General features: G+C 37.2%; 1 protein-coding gene across 4 annotated transcripts in view; it reads right to left on the reverse strand.

Moving 5' to 3' along the window:
* LOC150106342 (Fanconi anemia group I protein-like) overlaps positions 1–20,745 on the reverse strand; it is a 506,449-nt gene that overhangs the window by 222,479 nt on the left and 263,225 nt on the right. For all 4 annotated transcript variants that reach the window (XM_090392383.1, XM_090392381.1, XM_090392380.1 and 1 more), the window contains one exon: positions 17,373–17,538. In XM_090392383.1, the coding sequence (XP_090248509.1) occupies positions 17,373–17,538 (166 nt within the window). The remainder of the gene's footprint in view (positions 1–17,372; positions 17,539–20,745) is intronic.

A 20,745-nucleotide genomic window follows, 5' to 3' on the forward strand; every position in this document is an offset into this window, starting at 1 on the left:
GATTTGATAAAGTTGCACTTTATGTGTAAACCTTTTGATAGATCAGTTGTGTTCCACTTAAGACAATATTGAATAGTAGTATCAGTTGTGGGTACAGCACAAAGGCCACATTGAATGTCACCTCCACTGTTCATCCAGATCTCCTTGACAGCTCCTTGTAGCATGTATGTAATATGTTTTTTATATCACGTTACTTAATGAAATGAGTGAAATAAACATCATTTCACAATCATATACCATCTGGTCTTCAAAGCAGAGGCAAGGGTTTTTTTCATTTCTTTTCTGCATCTCTCACTCCCTCTCTCTTCCCACATGCAGTGTGAATCACACCCTTCAGAGACAGATCAAATACTGTAGCCCACAGATTCTCCCCATTCAATGATACAGTAGCAAAATGGTTCTGCAGGCTACCTGCTAGTTAGTACCTGGGATCAAACCCGATAGCAATGAATTTGGGGACTTCCCAATCAGCTGGATAAATCTTGCTGCCATTTACTCTACCATTTAGGGGTCCAAGCATTGTGGTGTACAGAGGAAACTGTTACGGCCATATGTAGTCAGGTGAATAGGTTCCCTGTGTGTGTGTGTGGGGGGGTACACCTGTGAGTGTTTCACCTCTCACTGTATATACCTAATCTTGATTCATGTCTGGACATTTGATCATGTAAAAAATTCATTGTGTAGAAAATTAACCTGTGTATACCAAATTCATGTCATTCCCATATATGAAAAAAAAAAAAAAAATATGTATTATTTATTATTTCAATTATATTTAGCATTCTGAAATTTATTATTTCAAGTATATTTAGCATTCTGAAATTTTTTATTCTGTATAAAGTTATTAATATTCTTTCTTACTTAGTTACTACAGGCTCTGTAGAGATGGAATATTAATTTATACAAAACTAGGATAGGGTAGTTAGGGATAATAATTATTTCCAACTAATATTCATAGTTAACTATTTACATATTCTATTAATAGTTAGAATATTTATAAGGGAGAATAAAATATTTAAGAATAGATAGGGAGAAAGGGCACAATATTTAACAATATTTAAGAATATTTATTCTTTTAACCGTTCACTATTTTTCTGTTCTGTGCATTTAGACATCCATCCATCACCAAATTCAGAAGGTGAGATGTTTCAGTTATTGAATGCACATGTATTTTAAAAATCATGCACTTTTTCTGCACAGTAAAGACATCTTGTATGCTGCTATTGTTTGCAGAGATAGTTTAAGATCATGTGCAATTTTGAGTAATTATATTAAAGAAAATGATAATAAAATTATGAAATGCTATCTGAACGTTTCATGCCGACGAACTGTCGGCGGATCCAAGCGTAAGTTACCACTTGGTAGTGCCACATGTAGTACTGTGATACAGATGTAGTACTGTATCACAGTACTACATCTCCTAGGAGCTGTGTGTTTTTACATTATGAGAAAATATCAAGAATAGTGAGGGAGCTTGCTCCACCTTTGCAACGAGTTGCCTTGGTGTGGCACTACCAAGTGGTCACTTACGCTTGGATCCGCCGACAGATCGTTGGCATGAAACGTTCAGATCGTAGTTTTCGATCTTAGTTTCGCTTACTGGCTGAAAAACAATAAGGGATTTTTATCTCCCCTTAACCTTATTAACCTCGCCAGAAAAAAATAGCCGTTTGGCTTTTCATCTTAATTATGAAATGCTATCATAATTGCCATCTGCGACTTCAATACTAGTATTTTATGACACTAAGAAATTTTAAATTTTATATTTAGTCTTCTTTGCTGAAAAATAATATATATATATAGATGGATGCTCCCAAAGTGAAATACGTAGTTAATTTGGTCGATTGATAGAGCTCTGCTACTATTGAGCGTGGTTACTAGTTGGAAGGGTGTCAATCATTAAATGCTGTTGGCACGCTCTCCCTTGATGAGTCTTTGGACTCCCTGGAGGTGTCAAATAATAATAAATATATACACAAATAAATAAATTACTTCTCTTGTGAACCATCCAAAAATAAACTGTAATCAGAAATATCATAATGTTAACAAGCAACTAGATAGCATACCCTTTCCCACCAATGAGCTGTGGATTCGAATCTCACAATAGGCATGGATGTTTGTAACTGTTAGTGGGTGAGAGATGAATTTCTTCATTTGAAAATACTAGCATTGAAGGAAAAAGTAAAGACTATTGCAGCCGCAGATGGCAATTTAGCTTATGCTGATTTACATCATTATGATAGTATTTACACAATTTTATTATCATTTTATTTAATATAATCTTATAATCTTATTTAAAACTCAAAAGTGCATCTATGATCTTAAACTAGCTCTGTAAATGATAACAACATACACACATCTTTCCTATGTAGGAAAAGTGGAGTCATTTTCAAAATACATGTGTGTGTAGAACTCACACACGACACATTTGGATGGGTGTCTAAGTGTGCAGAAAATAGTGAACAGTTCGCAGAATAAATATTCTTAAATATGGTGCCCTTTCTTCCTAAACCACCCTATTCCAGTTTTGCAAATATTAATATTCCATCAGCAGAACCTGTAGCATCTAAGTAAGAAAGAATATTTACAACTTTTTAAGACAAAACAGAAATTAGGAAACTCACCGATCAATAAAATATTATTTTCATTATATAAGAATAAAAATATTATGAAAATCTAATTAAAAATTAAAAAAACAAATAATACATAAATACATAAAAAAACTATATTTTGTGAAATTTATCTTGTCCTGCATTTAGTTTTCATATATCAGTATCAATGCAATATCATTTCAATTTTCTAGTGAATAACATTTTCAGCGAATTTTATTTCGTGATGAATTATCTGTGAACCATCTTTATTTATCACTCCTTCCCACATGCAATGGTGATCGACTTATTGAAATATGATTATGCTGTGAATCATGCGGAAAAAAAAACTCTCATAAAAACAATTCCAAAAAAACAATAAAAATCCAACCAAATATTAAAAAAAAAAGCAAAAATCCAAAGAAAAAATACAAAAAAGCAATAATGCATTCAAAAACATATGTGATCGCAACAGCAAATTTAAACAATATGCAACAATACTTAAAGTAATGAAAACCAGATTAATTATTTTTAACCAAATCTCAGCTGCAACCTGAGCAACTACTCTACATTTCAACTGTCCAAACACTTCACTTTCTGATGAATGCATAATTTCTTCTTCTTCCACAAGGAAAGCAAACCAGAAACTGAAATGCAAGTTCAAAATACAGCTTTCTCTTGTAACTAAAAGCACTGCAAATTTTTAATTTTTATCACTCCTTACTCTGTAATCTGATAAAATTTACTATAGTTATTTCAGAAATATGTGAATTTTATCTATAACAACTGTAGTAAATGTTAGATAAACTAGAGAAACTAGCGGTGGAGTGGAATGAGTAGGCAGTTCAAGGTTTTAGTGAACTGACATTCACCAAAACCTTGAATACCTACTCATCATACTTCTTTCATTTGATTTGTTTTGTCTCAAAATTTTGCTACCAACTTATGCTACATACATTTGCTGTGCCTAGCTGTTCCCAAAATTCAGATAACCACACTGGCCTCTTCAAGTTCCTATCTCAAGTTTGATTTTCTGCAGCCAAAATACCTAAGGAGCAAGATCATCTTCCTTGGGAACTTCAAGTATCCACATCTCCAATTGTCTTTTCATCTCCAGTTCTACTGATCAAGCAGGCAGGGATGTTGAGGTATCAATGTAAAATCACTCACTCAAAGAGAAGACTAATCGACTGGCATCATTCTTCTTTTCCAATTCCTGAATTAATGACCATGACAAAACTGCCACAACATTACTAAGAGCTATTCAACCCATGCTACTGCTAGTTTCTCTAATTTATCTAACATTTACTACAATTATTATAGATAAAATTCACATTTTTCTGAAATAACTGTAGTAAATTTTATCAGATTACAGAGTAAGGAGTGATGAAAATTAAAAACTTTGTGTTTTTAGTTACAAGAGGAAGCTATATTTGAACTTACATTTCAATTTAGGTAGCTCGTTATAGAAGAAAAACAGGAACCTTATGATACTTTACATTGTAATATGTAGAACCCATATACCATCACTGATCATAGCTTTTTCATTTGGAAAAAAATGTGTAGGAGATTGTTTTGGATCCCCAATTCTGGGAAGAGGGGAAAATCAAATCTTCGTGGTGATTTAATGTAAAATAAAAGTAGACTGTATACTAAATATGGGGATTAATGATTATCTTGCTCAGACACAATCCATTGGCATTTCGTTTCTAAAACTTGGATATTGGATGTATGTGTGTGTGGGGGGGGAGGATAAAAGATACAAGTTCTATGCGAAACTTGGTAACTCAAGCAGTTTTTGTTTAGGTAAAATATGAGTGACTGAGTGACTTTAGTTTGGGCACCTCATTATAGGAAATAAAATTAAACCATACACTGGGAGGTATCTTTTTTTTTTTTTTCAATTTTATTTTATATATATATATTAATATATATAAACATATATGTCTGATCTACACACGAAAGGCCACAAGACCTACAGCACATTAATGCCTTCTGTGAGCAAGAGGAATAGAAGAAAGGAGGAATCTGTTCACATTTTGCTTGAACAGATGAGGTGTCAAGTAATAATAATAATCTCTGGGGAAGACTGTTTCAAAAGGACAGAAGTAGATGGGATGAAGGCAGAGGCAGTGAATTTGGTTGGGTGAGTTTCAAGATGGACTGTAAAAGGGTGTTGGTTAGCAGTGGCTCTTGTTTTAATGATTTTGAAGTAGAGTGGAGGAATAATAGTAGCCAATTCAGTAGAGCACTATTCATAAAAGTATCTGTAGAAGACATCATGATCCTTTCCTTCATGCTTATACGGTGATCAGAATATATCATGAAAATTATGGAAACAACTACAGTGTCAAAGTAAAACTTTTTAATATAAACCAAAATAAACATTCGATGTTTCGACCTTCACATTAAGGTCAGCATCTGGAGTATACACACATATATATACAAAGAACCAAGCTGCACTACAATCTACATGGTATGCTAAAGTTACTGACCAACCGTTACAACTCTTGGCCTGATCTCAGGAGTAAAAAAAAAAACCTTACTACATCAAAGCTAGAGTCCTGTTATTATTATCTATTAGGTCACAAAATTAAATGAAACTGGAGAGCAACATGTACAAAAAGAAAAAAAAATTAATAAATAAAATAAAATAAAAATTACTTACATAAGTAATTGTTTTGTAGTCGCTGTATCGTAATTGGAAGAATAGCAGAACACTGCACCCTTCGATTGGAAAAGACTTGGGTTCAATTCTCATCATGATGAGGAGAATCCTTATGTGGGCTTTTTCAGTTGAAGGTGAGTTAGCTGATCTCATACGGTGGTAGCAGGGTTTCTCTTTTGGAAACTCGGATTTTCCATCCTGTGTACAGAAAAATCAGCCTTCAGAACACATGTAATTTAAAGACAAAATACAGTTGTTGGTGATGACGCTGATGGTGGGCAATAGACGGCAGTAGTGTGTCCTCCCACGATGAGTCCTTGGACTCTTTGGTGCTGTCATGTAATAATAATAAGTATACATATAATTTAATGTGCCTTTTTTTTTTTTTTTTTTTTTTTTTACAGATACGGATTGTACGTCCAGTTTTCCCAATATAAGGTGTTACAGGTACAATAGCTGCAATAAACTCCAGGGTGTGTCAAAGTTGAATATGTTTTTTAATTTTAAAGGTGGTTTAAAAGTGGCATTAAGATTGTAATGGCATAGGATTCTATTGATTTTTTCTGATAACCCTTTAATGTATGAGATAGCTATGGTTTGACTGTAATTTATATTATTTTTTGATGAAGTTTTATGAAGAACTTTATTAATAGTATTTTTGCTATAATCATTATTTATAAATGTATTGCTAATAAATTTTTAATTCTTGTTTAAGAGCTTGTTCTTTAGAGCAAATTGTTATAGCTCTGTTTTTGAAGGAGTTAACGACTTCAAAATTTTGCGAAGGGTGGTGATATGAGTTAGCATGTATATATATATTGGCCGGTATGTGTAGGCTTGTGTACACATACTGGCAACAGTGAAGGATAGACTGCCTGATGGAAGATGTGTGACCAGTGTATCGAGGAAAGGGAGAGAGTTCTGATTTTCAATTTCACTAGTAAATTGTATGTGCTCATGTTGTTTATTCAGGTGGCTAAGGAATGTGTTTAATGTTTGGCAGTTGTGTGGCCAGATAACAAAAACATCATCAATGTATCTAAGCCAAACTATAGGTTTTTAGAGTAAAGGAATCAAGAACACATTGCTCAAAAACTTCCATATAAAAGTTAGCAATTGTGTGGGTGGGTGGGAGGGGGGGGGGTATACGGCTACAAAAAGAAGGTACGTTTAAAAAAGAAGGTATACGTTTAAAAAAAAAAGGTATAAGGTTAACTACAAAAAAGAAGGTATATGGCCATGAGCTCACCACTGTGAGCTCATGGCTGTATATCTTCTTTTTTGTAGGTAAAATTTATTTTGCCACATGAAGTAGCTGGAATGTAGTATGTGGACAAAGAGAGCCATAATGTTGGGTGGAAATTTCTTCTGTAGGAGAAGAATTATGTCATCGATTGGGACATTTCTGAAAAGGGCAGAAACATCAAAACTGACTAATGAATCATTTTTGCCAAATATGTTTTTAATTTTGTTTATAAAGTGTTGTGTATTCTTTATGTCTGTAGAAGAGGCACAAGGCAGAAACTGAATGTCTGTGAGAGAAGAGGAATTGAAGTGGGCATGTGGGAGAAAGGTCATTAATTAGTCGGATTTTAGTGCTCCACCCCAAATATGAGAGCAATATTCCATGGCTGGGTGGATTTGGGTTTTGTATAGTTAGCAAATTTGAAGTACTGGCTTGTGCAAAAAAGTACACCAAGTTTTTTGGTAGTTATAGAAGTTATAGTTAAAATGTGGTTATGCCAGGAAAGATTGGAGGTGTAGGTCAAGCTGAGTAGAGAAATCTGATTGTGTTTGGATATCACAGTATGCATGAAGGTAAGGGAGAGAGATGTGAGCTCTTTCTTGTGAGAGATCAGACAGGACTGAGTTTTTGGTGACACTGAAGTTTTTTTTTTTAATTAATTTATTTATTTATGTTGAGCCCATATACAAGGGGTTGGGAGGTCAACCTATAGTACCGTGCATGGGTTGGGAAAGAAGGTAATTTTTCACACTGGAGTTGAATGACTGTATATTGTATTCCTTAGGGAACACATCAAGGGGAAGACTGTTCCATAATATAGCAGTTGCAGGGATGAAGGAGGAGGAGAAGGAGAAACTTGTTCTATGGGTTTCAAGGTGCACTGTGTAGGAATGTTGAGCAGCAGCTGCATGCGTTCCAATGAGCTTAGTACTAAGTGGGGGAATTATTGATGCTATTTCGGATGAACATTTTCCATGGAAATATTTGTAGAAAACACACATAGTGCAGACACCAATCGTTGTGTGCGAAAGTGGGGAGAGTGAGTTGGTAAGAGATGGGTCATCCGAAATAGCATCAATAATCCTCCCACTTAGTACTAAGCTCATTGGAACACATGCAGCTGCTGCTCAACATCCCTACAAAGTGCACCTTGAAACCCACAGAACAAGTTTCTTTTCCTCCTCCTCCATCCCTGAAACTGCTATACTATGGAACAGTCTTCCCCTTGATATGTTCCCTAAGGAATACAATATACAGTCATTCAAATCCAATGTGAACAAGTACCTTCTTTCACAACCCATGCACGGTACTCCTCTGAAGTATGTTTGCTCTCCTCTGTATTGAGTAGAACATTTTGAGGGAGCTTTGGGGGGGGGGGGCACCCCATATGTGGGAGCAGTATTTGATGGTTGGGCGGATTGCGATTTGTAGGAGGTTAACATTTGTATAAGGTTTCACTCAAGTAACGTCTTGAGCAAAAGATAAATCCTAGTTTTTCAGAAGCTGAGGATGCAATGTGTTTATGCCAAGAGAAATTGTTTAGAAATTTGGGTGTTGTCAAAACTAATACTGGAAGAAAGTGGTTCTTTTTTATGAGAAATGAGACAGTACTGGGGTTTTACTGCATTGAAATTGACTAGGTTATCTGAACCCCCCCCCCCCCCATTGGAGGATGGCTTGGAGGTCTGAATTGAGTTCAGTGGTGGTTGCTGTTCTGTAGGTTAAGGTGAGCTGTGTGGAGTAAGGGTTATCAAAAGAAAAGGAGGAGTGCAATGTGCTGTCATCTGAAAAACCGTGTATTGTGTTGGAGGTAAACCGAAGTAGGGCACTGATATATAGTAGGAAGAGGGTTGGTGATAGGACAGAACCTTGAGGAACCTCGTCATTAGTTGAATGGTGAGAGGATAAGGAGCCATCTGCCACTACACAGTGTGCGTCCAGACAGAAAGCTGACAATCCAACTACAGAGGTCTTGAAGACCAAACGATGGTAACTTGCTTAGTAAGCCCTTGTGTCACACCCAGTCAAATACCTTAGAGATATCAAGTGCAACTGCTTGAGATTCGCCAAACTTCTCCATGGCATTTGTCCAGAGATGGGTGACATATGTGAGCAGATCTGTTGATCGGCAGCGACGGAATCCATACTGCTGGTCATTTATTAGACGAGCAGCTTCGAGTTAGTGTAGGAGTTGGGAATTGATGATTTTTTCCATTACGTTAGACAGGACTGAGGTGAGCAAGATGGGGCAGTAGTTGGATGGCAGTGACTTGTCGCCCTGCTTGGGAATGGGTTGAATATAGACCAATTTCCAGGCTGTGGGTGTGGAGTAAGACAGTATATATATATAAGCTACATGCGACAGTTCTGGTGCACAAACCTTCATGACAATTGGAGAAATGCCATCAGGGCAGGGAGACCTTTTTCTGTGTCTAATTTGGACAGTATTTTGCTGATCTCTTTCTGGGAAAAGGATATAGTGGGTATTGTATGTTGGGCATCTGGAATGATTGGGGGGGGGGGGACATTTGCCAATGTCAATTGTGTGTGCATTGGAAGCAATGTCTGCGGCCAGGAGATTGGCCTTTTCAGAAGCTGATGATGCAATGGAGCCATCTGGGTAGCATAGAGGTGGGAATACTGTTGGGCAGAAGTTACGACCGATTGCTTTGGCAGGGGATCAAAAGGCAAGGCTGGCATTTTGACAGGCTGCTAATTTCCTGCTTTTTGCTCTTTGGAAGCACTGATCGTTTTTATGCATTTATGTTGAGCTTGGAAGCTCTAAAGGAGGATGGGGCTCTTGATTTGAGCCAGTAATAATGGTGTGTTTGGTTTTTCATTTGTACAGCCTTGGTGCATATTTTGGAAAACCAGAGTTAAGTTAGGGAATGGCAGAGTACTGTGGAGAATGTATAATTCCATGCCAGTGAGGATTACTTTGGTTATGAGTTAGGTGCATGTGTTTGGGTTGAAAGGTCAGAAGCAATAGTCTAACCATGGGAATGAGGCATAGAAGTTGCGGAGGCTGTCCCACTTGGCACTGTTATAATGCTAAATAATCCCAAATTATAATCCCAAACTACTCTTTTATGAGAGTGGCTATGTGAGCGTTGTTGCATGGGGGAGGAGATGAGTGCTAGGTTGTAGTCAGAATTGCCTAGCGGGCTCTCTACATTCACTGTGTATTTGGAAGGGTCATTGGTCAGGAAGAGATCTAGGGTATTTTGAGAGTGGTTCGGGTTATCGGGTATTCTAGTTGGCATTTGAACTAGTTGTGTAAGATCATTGGCGATGGCAAATGTTTCAGCATCTTTGCCTGCAAAATCTGTACAGCTGGAGGAGGAAAGCCAATTGGTGTTGAGGACATTAAAATCTCCTAGGAGAATGATTTCACTGTTGGAAAAGTGGGACTGGAGAAAGTCAATTTTTAAGGAGAGGAAATTGAAAAGCTCAGAGTGGGTGGTTGCATTAGGGGAGTGACAGAGACAACATAGGAATTTGACTGAGTTCGGTAGGGATATTTTCATCCAAAAAAAAAGGTCAAAGTTGGGCGATTCTAGGTTGGGTGCTCTCTGGCAAGGTATGTCGGCGTGGATGTAAGCACATACGCCACCCTTGGGTTGAAAAGAATTAAAGAGTGTATAGTTTGGAAGGTTGAGGTGAATAGTGCTGGGAGGAGAGATTTGAGTGTTGGTAAAGTGGATTTGTAGGGTTTTTTGAGTCATATGTTTGATCTTAGGCGGTCTTGCACATTTCCTATGCAGTGCCTGCATACTGGTCACCATGGTGGCTGCTACTGGCATCACTTGGTTTTTGCACCAATTTAGCTTGTCTGTAGTTGATCCAGCTGTATTCACCATTTTGACATTTTTCTGCAAGTTATCTTTGAAGCTGGCATCCTTGTTCTCTTTGTGCAAATGAAAAATCTGGTCGATTGTGTATACGCAATTGTGGACAAGTGTCTTTGAAATTATTGTTGATCGCTGTTATTAATTTTGATGTGCTTGTCAGAGTGTTGCAAGTCACTTTTACGAGTTATGGAAAGTTTGTTCTGTCCTTTCTTTTGTTTATGGGTCCGAAACGATGCCACCTGATGATATTTTTAGGATCGATGTCAAATTCTTCTGCTAATTTGATGATGTCTTCTTTCAGTGCTTTTCCGTTTCCTTCTGGAAAGTTCAAAATGATGGTGTTGAATTTTTTGTTTTTGGCCTCCATCAAGTCAAGCACCGTTGATGCGATTATTTCACAGAGTTCATTCGCGGGGAAGGCTGAACTTGTGTTGAGACACTGATCATCAGTTGATTTTAGCTTGGTTTCTAGTACTCATATTTTGGAGGAAAGAGTTTCATTCATAGCACTGATGTATTGATCGAGGTTTTGAATTTGTTCGCCTAAGTTCAGGAGCTGTTTTACATACGGGAGACAAAGCGAACAGAAATAGGGCAGATTAAGATCGATATATATCTTGTGTGCCGATTCATCCATTTTTGCACAGGAAGCATGTACAATGGCAACAGAATTCGCACATTATACCTTTTTTTTATCACTGATATCAATTTTGCAGAAGCACTTTATGGGTTTGTCGGCAATTGACGTGCTACACTGGTGAGACATGGGATGCTTGTTCGTCGTTGGCTTTTGTTGCCGCCATCTTTGCTTTGCACGGTAGGCATGGTGGGCACTTGCACATGGTCGATTTTTAGATCGAAATATAACTGGTTTAATGCACTAAAAGTACTTAGAGGTTGTGCTGGAGTTTTCTGCTCCAGCACAACCTGTAAGTACTAGGAGATCTGAGTTCAGGTCTCTTGTCATAATAGATCTTGGGATTCTAATACTTGAGCACTAACAGGTTTGTCGTTGAAAAGAGGAATGGAGTGTACTGTCATCGACAAAGCTTTTGATAGGATTGGAAGTCTGAGAGAGCAGGTCATTTATATACAAGAGGAAGAGAGTGGGTGAAAGAACAGAACCCTGGTGTACTGTTCTTTCATGGGTGCTGGTGGGGAAATCTGAGGAGAGTAAACCATCCACCATAACATGTAGTGAGCGACAAGTGAGAAATTTAGTGATCCAATTGCAGAGTGAGGAATGCAGATCATAAGGATGGCAGTTTGTTAAGTAGGCCCCCTGTGTCAAATCAGATCAGACGCCTTTGAAATGTTGAGAACAACCACGTGAGTTTCTCTAAATTTCTCCACGGCTTGTCCAGAAGTGGGTGGAGAAGGCAAGATCAGCTGTAGATTGCGAGTTGCAGAATCCATGCCAGTCACTGATTAGTTGGTATGATTTTCGGTGGTTCAAGAGTTGGCTGTTGATGACTTTCTTCATAATTTTAGAGATAACAAAAGTGAGAGCAATTGGATGGCAGTTTAATGGTCGACTTTTATCACCTTTCTTTGGGATGGGCTGGATGTGGACCTGCTTTCATGATGTAGGGTAGATGCAAGTTGAGTAGGATAAACTGAACATGCGATACAGGATAGGTGTTAGTTCCGGGGCACAATTTTTTAAAACAATAAGTGGGATACCATCAGAACTGTCTTGTTTGTGTTCAAGTTATTCAGGATTCTTCGGATTTCTTTTTGTTAGAAGACTATAGGCGACATGAAGGGAGCCATTCTTGCTAATGTGGAGTGAACTTTGCCCAGGTTATCAATGCAGGAATTTGAAGAGAAGAGTGATGCCAGTTAGTTTGCCTTATCTGTAGGTGAGGTAACTACAGTACCATCTGGTTGTGAATGGTGGAAACTTGGGTGGGCAAAAGTTGCTGTAAATAGCTTTAGCAAGAGACCAGAAGGAGCAACTGTCATTTGAGCAGGAGGTGAGTGTGCAGCATTTGACCCTTTCAAAGTCTGATTTGGACTTGGTGATGATTCTTTTACAACGGTTGTGAGCTGCAATATAGGCAGAATGGGCAGCTTTAGTTTTGATCTGCGACGATTCATGGAAAGCAGTGGTTTTTTCTTTTACAGCATTGACACACTTTTTTTGAGAACCAAGGCTTGGATGGTGCCTGAGAATTTGGAGTGGAATGAAGGATGAAAGTCTTCATTCCTGTGAGGATGATTTCTGCTATTCGTTCTAAGGTGGTGTTTGGATCAGAAGAACTGAAGAAGTGGTCAGACCATAGGAAGGAGGAATAGAAGTCGTGGAGATCTCCCAGTGGGAACCCTTGTAGTGCCAAAGGAAATGAGACTGTGAACTGGTGGGTAAGGGTTGTTCTGTGGCAAAAGAGACTAGAATGAGGTTGTGGTCCGAGTTACCAAGAGGAGAACTGACTACAGTATAAATGGAAGGGGAGCTTGTTAGGAATTGTTAGGTAGCCAATGTGGCTTGTGGATATTGAAGTCATCCTTCTTGGGGACAATTGGGGTATTTTTCTGGAAGTCGAGCTTTAGGGAGAGGTACTTGAAGAGGTCAGAGTGGTTGAGAGAGTGTGGAGAGCAATAGAGAGAGCATATGAAAAGGGCAAGTTGGTTTGGTATAAAAATTTTGAGTCAAAGCATATCAAACAGTGGGGATTCAAGAACGTGCAGTCTGTGGCATGGTATGTCGGTTATGATGAATGCACCAGTGCTGCCCTTGTGGTGGAAAGAGCTATGTAATGTGTGGTTTGGGCAGTTGAGGTGGACTGTGGCTGTTGAATTTGCCAGTTGGGGTTCTGATAGGAATAGTACTTCTGGTTTAGATGACTGTAAGCGGTGGTGCACATCATTTATATTGCTGTTTAGACCACGAATGTTGATGAAGTGGATGTGGAATTTTTTTTTTTGTTTTTTTATGTGTTTTTTTGAACGATTTTTTATGGGAGAATTTTTGAGATCTGCAGGAAAGATGCATTTCTTTGGGCTGTGGTTCATTGTATTTTGTGACGAAGAGATAAATAAGAAGTGAGTCATGCAAGGAGAAGTGGCAGACTTGCAAACATAGTGCCCACACAGAGAAAACATGGTCTCCTTTCCATACCAGACCTCAGCAGTTCCTCCCTGCTGCCACAGTATTTAGTCTCTCTCCAGTCAAGAACAGGTAAAATACATGGTTGTAGGATTTTCTGCTAGCTGATCGGGAAGTCTCCAGGTTCGTTACTACCTGGTTCGGTCCTGTGTACTAACCAGTGTCTAGCCTGTGGAACCATTTTACTGTATCCTCAAATGAGGGAGGGTCCAGGTCACATATAGTGTAGCAGGTATATGTTTGAGGGTATCATTCTCACTGCATGTTGGAAAAGTGGGGGAAACAGAAACCGGAATCCTTGCTGTAGTGACCAAACATGGCTGTAGTCACTTCAGGTCTCTAATAAGCAAGGTGGTGGTATTTCACCAGGTGATGAAAGACATCTAACACATAGAGGTCTAGTTCACATTTCTCGAACTAGGGAAGATATACTTTTAGGCAGCAATGCTCACCAGGTTGGCCAGAACCCTATTTGTGGAAACAAGCTATACTGCTGAAAGATGGGGATGACTTGACTGCGAGAGGCTATATATTGTGTATTGACAGCCATTTAGTATCCTGAATCTGAATTCATGAATCCTCCTAATTATTTAATATTAAATTAAAAAGCAAAGCTATTTTCACAATGGAGCAGTCTTTTTAACCCTATAATATAGTGTGATCAAGGGATTGCTCTACTGCCAAAATACTTTTGTTTTTTAATAATTTGATATTAAAACCTTATGATGCTTTACATTACAATAATTGGAGGATGTGTACCATATTTTCAGATCACAGATGTGTTTGTTTGTATGAAATTGGTGAGTCTGTTTTGGGTCCCCAGATCCAGGAAAATTAAGTCCAACCTTTTACAGAAGTTTAAGGTATGATTAGAGATGGTTGGATACTGAATATGGAGACAATAGCTGATCTTGTGTAGATAAGATCTTCAAACCTTTGGTTTAGGCCATCATCTATGGGAACAGGGAATAAAAGCCTTACAGTCCTCATCACCGCATTCCTGATATGTACTTTCAAGGGTAGGATGCTATGATCATCTTACACAAAAAAGTATTATATTTATATTATTACTAATTTTCTACCTAAATTTTTTCTCCAAATTACTTTGTTACCAGTCTGTTACAAATTCTGAGATCATATGTTTTTTTATTTTATTCTTTGTAGATAGAAAAATTCCAAAAAATCCATTTTAATTTATTTGTTTTTTTCTTTATAATGGTAAGATGTCTTTTTGTTTAGATGCAATAATCCACAAGAATATGGTCTGATCTGCAGATGGGAGAGGCCTTCTAAAACTTTTCGCCACAAAAACAAGAGGAAGTGATGTGAGAATAGAGATTGAAGAATTGAGATTTCTTAGTATATTGCAGAATCCGAATACAAATAAAGCATGCAATTGGATGAGATATCATTTTTATGAGAATGTGCAGGAAAACTGGCAATGCCTTTAACTAGGCTGTTTAATTTAAGTCTCACTTCTGGCAAAGTCCCAAGACAGTGGAAGGAGGGAAAAATAATTCTTCTGCATAAAGGAGGATCTAAGACTGCAGAGCAAATTATAGACCAATCATTATCTCAAGAGTGTTGGTAAAAGTACTGGAAAAGTTGATGAAAAAGAAATTTCAGGAATGGATGGATAAGAATATGATATTCTAGGGGCAGCATGGCTTTGTGAAGGTTGGATAAAGGTAGTTACAAATGGATTTTGCAAAGCCAACTGACAGGATACCACATAGAAATTTTTTTCTGAAACATCACTTTTATGTATCTAAAAGTTATAATATTGATATCAGTAGTTACATTACACTCTTCTGGATGAATGAATCAAACCAGCATCCTTTGAATTTCGTTTTCAATTTTGTAAAAAAAAAATAAGCCCACTGTTGCAAAATCCAGTAAATGTTCAAGCATTTTGGTGACTATGGAAGAAAGAGGCTGTTTAACATTTGATGTGCAATGTTTGTTTGACACTGCTCTCTCTATTTTCTCATGAGTTTATTCAGAATGACAAAACAATACTACTGACTGTTAACTATTTGGCCCTCTTGAGCAAATTCTTTATGAACAATTTCAGGAGATCTAATATGGAGCAAGAGTAGTGGAATTCCATGGTTATCTGAATTAAGAGATAGGCAGCAAATGAAGGTAACAAAGTGACATAAAGAAAATCTTGAGACACAACCAATCATATAAGCACATGATAAATGCACACATTCTGTCCTTTTTATGGGTGGCATCATGCATGACATAACTGGGGAAGCTGAGACATAGTAGTAGAGGATGCCAGACGAGCTTGAGGAGGAATAATGGACTGAGTATTGATATACATAGAAAGCAATCTGATTAACTGATGACCTCCTCTTTCTCACAGATCCACTCCAATTCCTCTTTCACAGACATTCTGTTTCTGACTTATGCTTATTCTACAGATACCTTCATAGACAATGCTGTGCTGACCACTACCATTCCTCCACTTTCTTCCAAAACTGTAAGAACAAGGCAAGCTATTGGTCAGCATCCATTTACCAACCAGCTTCAAACTCACCAAACCACTTCCTCCTCTTTCATCCCATTTACCTCTGTTTTTTGGAACAGCTTCCCTCACTCTGTCTTCCTGAAAGACTGCAAGCTTCAGCTGTTGAACATTCCTGCTCTCTTCTTATCCTCGTGCCTATACATATTGATGTGCTATAAGCCATGTGACCTTTCAAGTATGATCAGATATATATGTATATAAAAAATAATAATAATAATGAAATAAATAAAAGTATTCACTGTGGCAACTGCTCTTGGTTACTCAGTTACTCCTATGTACTTATATTATTTTTGTTAATACTTCTATATCAACTAGTTATGCTTCCTATGTTATTGAAGTACAATTCATGTTATTTCATCTTAAAATTATCTTCATTCATTACATCGCTTTATAATACCCTTTTCCTCTCATAGTTGTCTAGACACATTTCCTAAATAAAAAAAAATTTCAAAATTTTCTTTAAAAAAAACAGCTATCATATGGCCACATCTGGACCTGCTGTCCACAGATTTGATCATCTGGCTTTCTTGGGAATGAGGAAGTGGTGAACATAATCCAGAGGCATGACTAAGGTTTCTGAATGTGATTTGCTATTTTACTGCAATTTTGTAGTTTAAGTAATGTAGTAATACTTGTATTATTATGTTTTTAGTTGGAGCATTCAATTATTGTGGGTTACAAAGCCACTACTGTTCAACTATTGTGGGTTACAAAATTACTGACAGGCAGAAAAAAGATGGCATATGATAACAAGATATGAGATACCAAAGAAGCTTTACAGGATTGATGTACAAGAAATTTTTCAGTAAATGGCAAGAAGGGAAAGAACATGGGTCAGTTATCCTAAGAAGTTGTGTAAGAATGTGATTAGAAAGAGTATAAAGACTAGATTTTTTTTTCTTGGAGTGATAATATGTGAAATACCAGAAGCACCTGTGTCAGTGAATGATAGTCAGAGTGGGACTTCCACAATGAGCCACTGGACTCCATGGAAATACCCCAAATTAATAATAACAATTGATTTTTTGCTTTTGGATGTGATTTGCTATTTTACTGCAATTTTGTAGTTTAAGTAATGTGGTAGTACTTGTATTATTATGTTTTTAGTTGGAGCATTCAATTAATTTTACTGATAAGTGGATAAAGCAGGAAAAAACTGATGAGTATCAACTTATGATTAATTTCCTTTAAACTTCATCTGTTCTGTGTTCATGGTTGCTGAAATTGTGTGATATTTGGGAGTAATTTTCTCGCCTGTTTCATTTCACATATTAAACAAATTGGGAATATGCAATCATGATGATATATTTCTTAGAAATCCTTAATAAAAGTAAGTAAAATTTTAGGAAAAACTAAACCAAAAGAAAAGACATTTACTTAGATTCTGCTGTGTGCATAACTGCTGGATCAAAACAAAAGCATCTTCATGAGACTGCTGGTCAGGTAATAACTGCCTAGAGATTGTATCAATGATTGACAAAAGTGGAACAATGGCTTTTATAGTGTTCTCTTCTTTGTTGGAAAGAGCCGTTACCAGTAGTCTCTATTAAAATAAATACATATTCAATGATTGGTTTCATACTGATCAACTTCAAATGCATGGCAAAGTATTTTGAATTATCTGTTGAATAAAAAGTTAACACTGCTCCTATTTATTATGTATAAATATGGATTACCAAACTTAATATGTAACGTAGCAACTCCTTCACAACTACCCTGAAGCCAAATATTGAATTAATTAATAATTAAAACACGATTTATAACAGAAAATAAATGGGACAGAGAATTGTATCTATTTTGAGTGCTTAACAAGGAGATGTCTGTGATGTGGACATGGAGCATGAGAGCAATGTGGAAATGTAAGAGTAAAAGAGATATGGATATAGTCAAAAATTGTAGATAAGATAGGGTTTAAAGATTATGTAAAAGAGTATTAATACTATTATTATTATTCAGGACTCCATGCAGTCAAAAGGTTCATTGTGGGAGGTCCATCTTAAAAATACAGAGTCTATCATACCACTCCTTGAACTCATTGCCCGTTTGTGCTCTCACCACTCTATCAGGCAATGCATTCCACAGTTAAACCACCATCCATGCAAAGAAACCATTCCTCACCCTCTTGCTAATAAGTTCCTTTCGTAACTTACAGGGATGGTCCCCTGTCCTTGCTCCTACCCCCCCCCCCGTTAAACCAAACGAAAGAACTCTCCAGTTTCAAGCCTGTAACTACCTCTCAACAGTTTAATAGTCTCAATCACATCTCCTTTTATCTACCAAACTCTGCAAGTGTACATTCATTCAGCCTATCTTCATAACTAACACTGTGCAACCCTGATGCCATCATTCTGAATTTGCACTCTTTCCACGATTAATTTATCCCCCTTCAAATCCTGGGGACCAAATTTGAGAACAATTGTCCAAGTGTGGTCTGATCAGGGCTTTATACAAAGGAATGATAACTGTTATTTTTGCAGGTCAGCAAAACTTTTCAGTATTGCAGCAATCCTCTGGGTTAACTTCACTCCCTTTGTAATATGTTCCTTGAATTTTGGGTTTCTATCTATCATCACTCCCAGCTCTCTTGCCTCCCTCACTTCCTCCAAAAGAATATGCAGCCTCCCATTAATGTATCCAAACTTCAAGACTTGGCATTAGCTGCATTAAACTGACATCCACATTCATTTGTCCATATGTCGAGTTTATTCAAATCCTTGAGCAGGGTTACCACAGCTGCACTATTACTAATAATCTTTTCCAGCTCACATCCTCTGCAAACAATGAATATCCCCTTGCAATCAATTGACAAAGTTATTGATATTAAAGTTAAAACCTACGTGCTACAACTTTATCAGTTTATCATGTGTTGCCCTGTCAAATGCCTTTGTAAAATAAAAATAAAAAAATGGCGGAATATGCCTTTCTCTCATCAACCACGTTTCTCACTTTAATATAAAAGGCAATGATAATACTAAAACAAGCACCCCTTAACAAATCCATGCTGATTCTCACAGACAAAATTACCCTCATCTGCCCAATACTGTAAATGATCCATCACTAATTTCTCCAAGATCTTAACTACTAATGAAATATAAACTGATCCACCGACACTTCCAGTTTGCTACAACCCTGATGCAATGGCACTATCTTATCCTCCTTCCACTCCTTAGGTGCCTTTCCCATGGCCAAACTTTCATTGAAAAGCTAGGTCAATGGAGCTGTCAGTTCTTTAGCACATTCTCTCAAAACCTGTGGTGAAATCCCATCCAGTCCCACTGCTTTATTGACATCCAGAGTACTCAGAATTTGAAACACACTCTACTCTTGCACTTCTATATTTTGAAACTTCCCTATCTTTCTAGTATTAAAACTTACTTCTCCAGGAAATACCCGAATAAAGTGTTCGTTGAATAACTCCACTATGTCCTTTGGATTTCAGGGCCAGTCTCTTCTCATATTCCAGTTTTGCCTTCTAAGTCTCATGTTCTTCCTGCATCTGCTGTCCACCCCTCTCCTAATATCACTTCCATAACCTCTTTTTTACCTGCAGTTCCCATTTAATATTGTTTGTCATTCACTTTACACCAAATTGTGTTCTCTTCTTCACTCATGGTATACAACTTGCTATTGCTGCTAATAAATATTTCATCACAAGTTCCTAAGCACAAAAGATATCCTGCTCTTCTAATTCCTCCTTCCATGGAAATGGAGGGAAGAATTAGAAGGGCAATTGATCACCTGCCTTATATTTCAACATACATTCCTTCTCTTCGATACTCCTGCATGTCTATTCATCTTCCAAGTCAAAACCACACGCTCTCTCTCTCTCTCTCTGAAACTGGGGAGGGGGGAGATGCCATCTCAGTCATAATCAACTCTTCTAATGCTATGACCAAATCCAAAACTCTTAACCTCATGATCCTTTACTACATGTTGCCCAAGCCATCTGTCCCTCATGAATTCTAGAAATTCCATTATCTTATTACTAATGCAGTTTCCTCTTTCCAATTTATACTGCTGTAGTTAAAATCTCCCATAACAATCATTCTTGCTCCCTGGCTTGTAGGAATATCCCACTAAATATCCTGTCCTGCCTAGTTCTACCTCACACCATATGCTTTCAAAACCATTAGTGCCATTGCCCTACAAATCCTCCACTCTGAGAGGACATAAGTCATCACTTATCATAAACAGTACTCCACTACCACGTTTCCCCTTCCTAACCTGTCAAAAATGCTGTACCCTGCTACTTCTATTACTGTCAGTATATCAACTTCCTTCAACCATGAAGGAAGTTGATATACTGACTTCTTGATTCTTACTACAGAGATACCAATACTAAATAGTAATTACAACTATACTAAAATATTACATTTTTAAATACAAATTCCCCACAGATTATACTTTATGTTGTATAATTTAAAGTAAAAAACCTAATAAATATGACAAAAACTTAACTTTTTCTTCTCTGCCACCTCCGAATGCATCCGACTCTGACCTCACTCTCTCTAATAAATTCAAATCTTACATTAAAAATACATTCCAAGCAACATCCCATGATCTGTTTTTTATTCCATTAATTTTTCTGTTATAACTCCATACATTAATTATTTCAACTCTTAATATGGTTTGAGGTTAGGTGGTATAGGTGTAGTTCAATTATATATTTAAGTTTGCTAATCTAGATTTATATAAGGGCAAAAAGAAGTGCATACACAGCTCATTCTTTAACAGCATGGTGTATCTAAAG

Source organism: Typopeltis vanoorti, chromosome 5, assembly GCF_054136105.1.
Source record: "Typopeltis vanoorti isolate ZY-2024b chromosome 5, IOZ_Tvanoo_1.0, whole genome shotgun sequence".
Classification (NCBI taxonomy): Eukaryota; Metazoa; Arthropoda; class Arachnida; order Uropygi; family Thelyphonidae; genus Typopeltis; species Typopeltis vanoorti.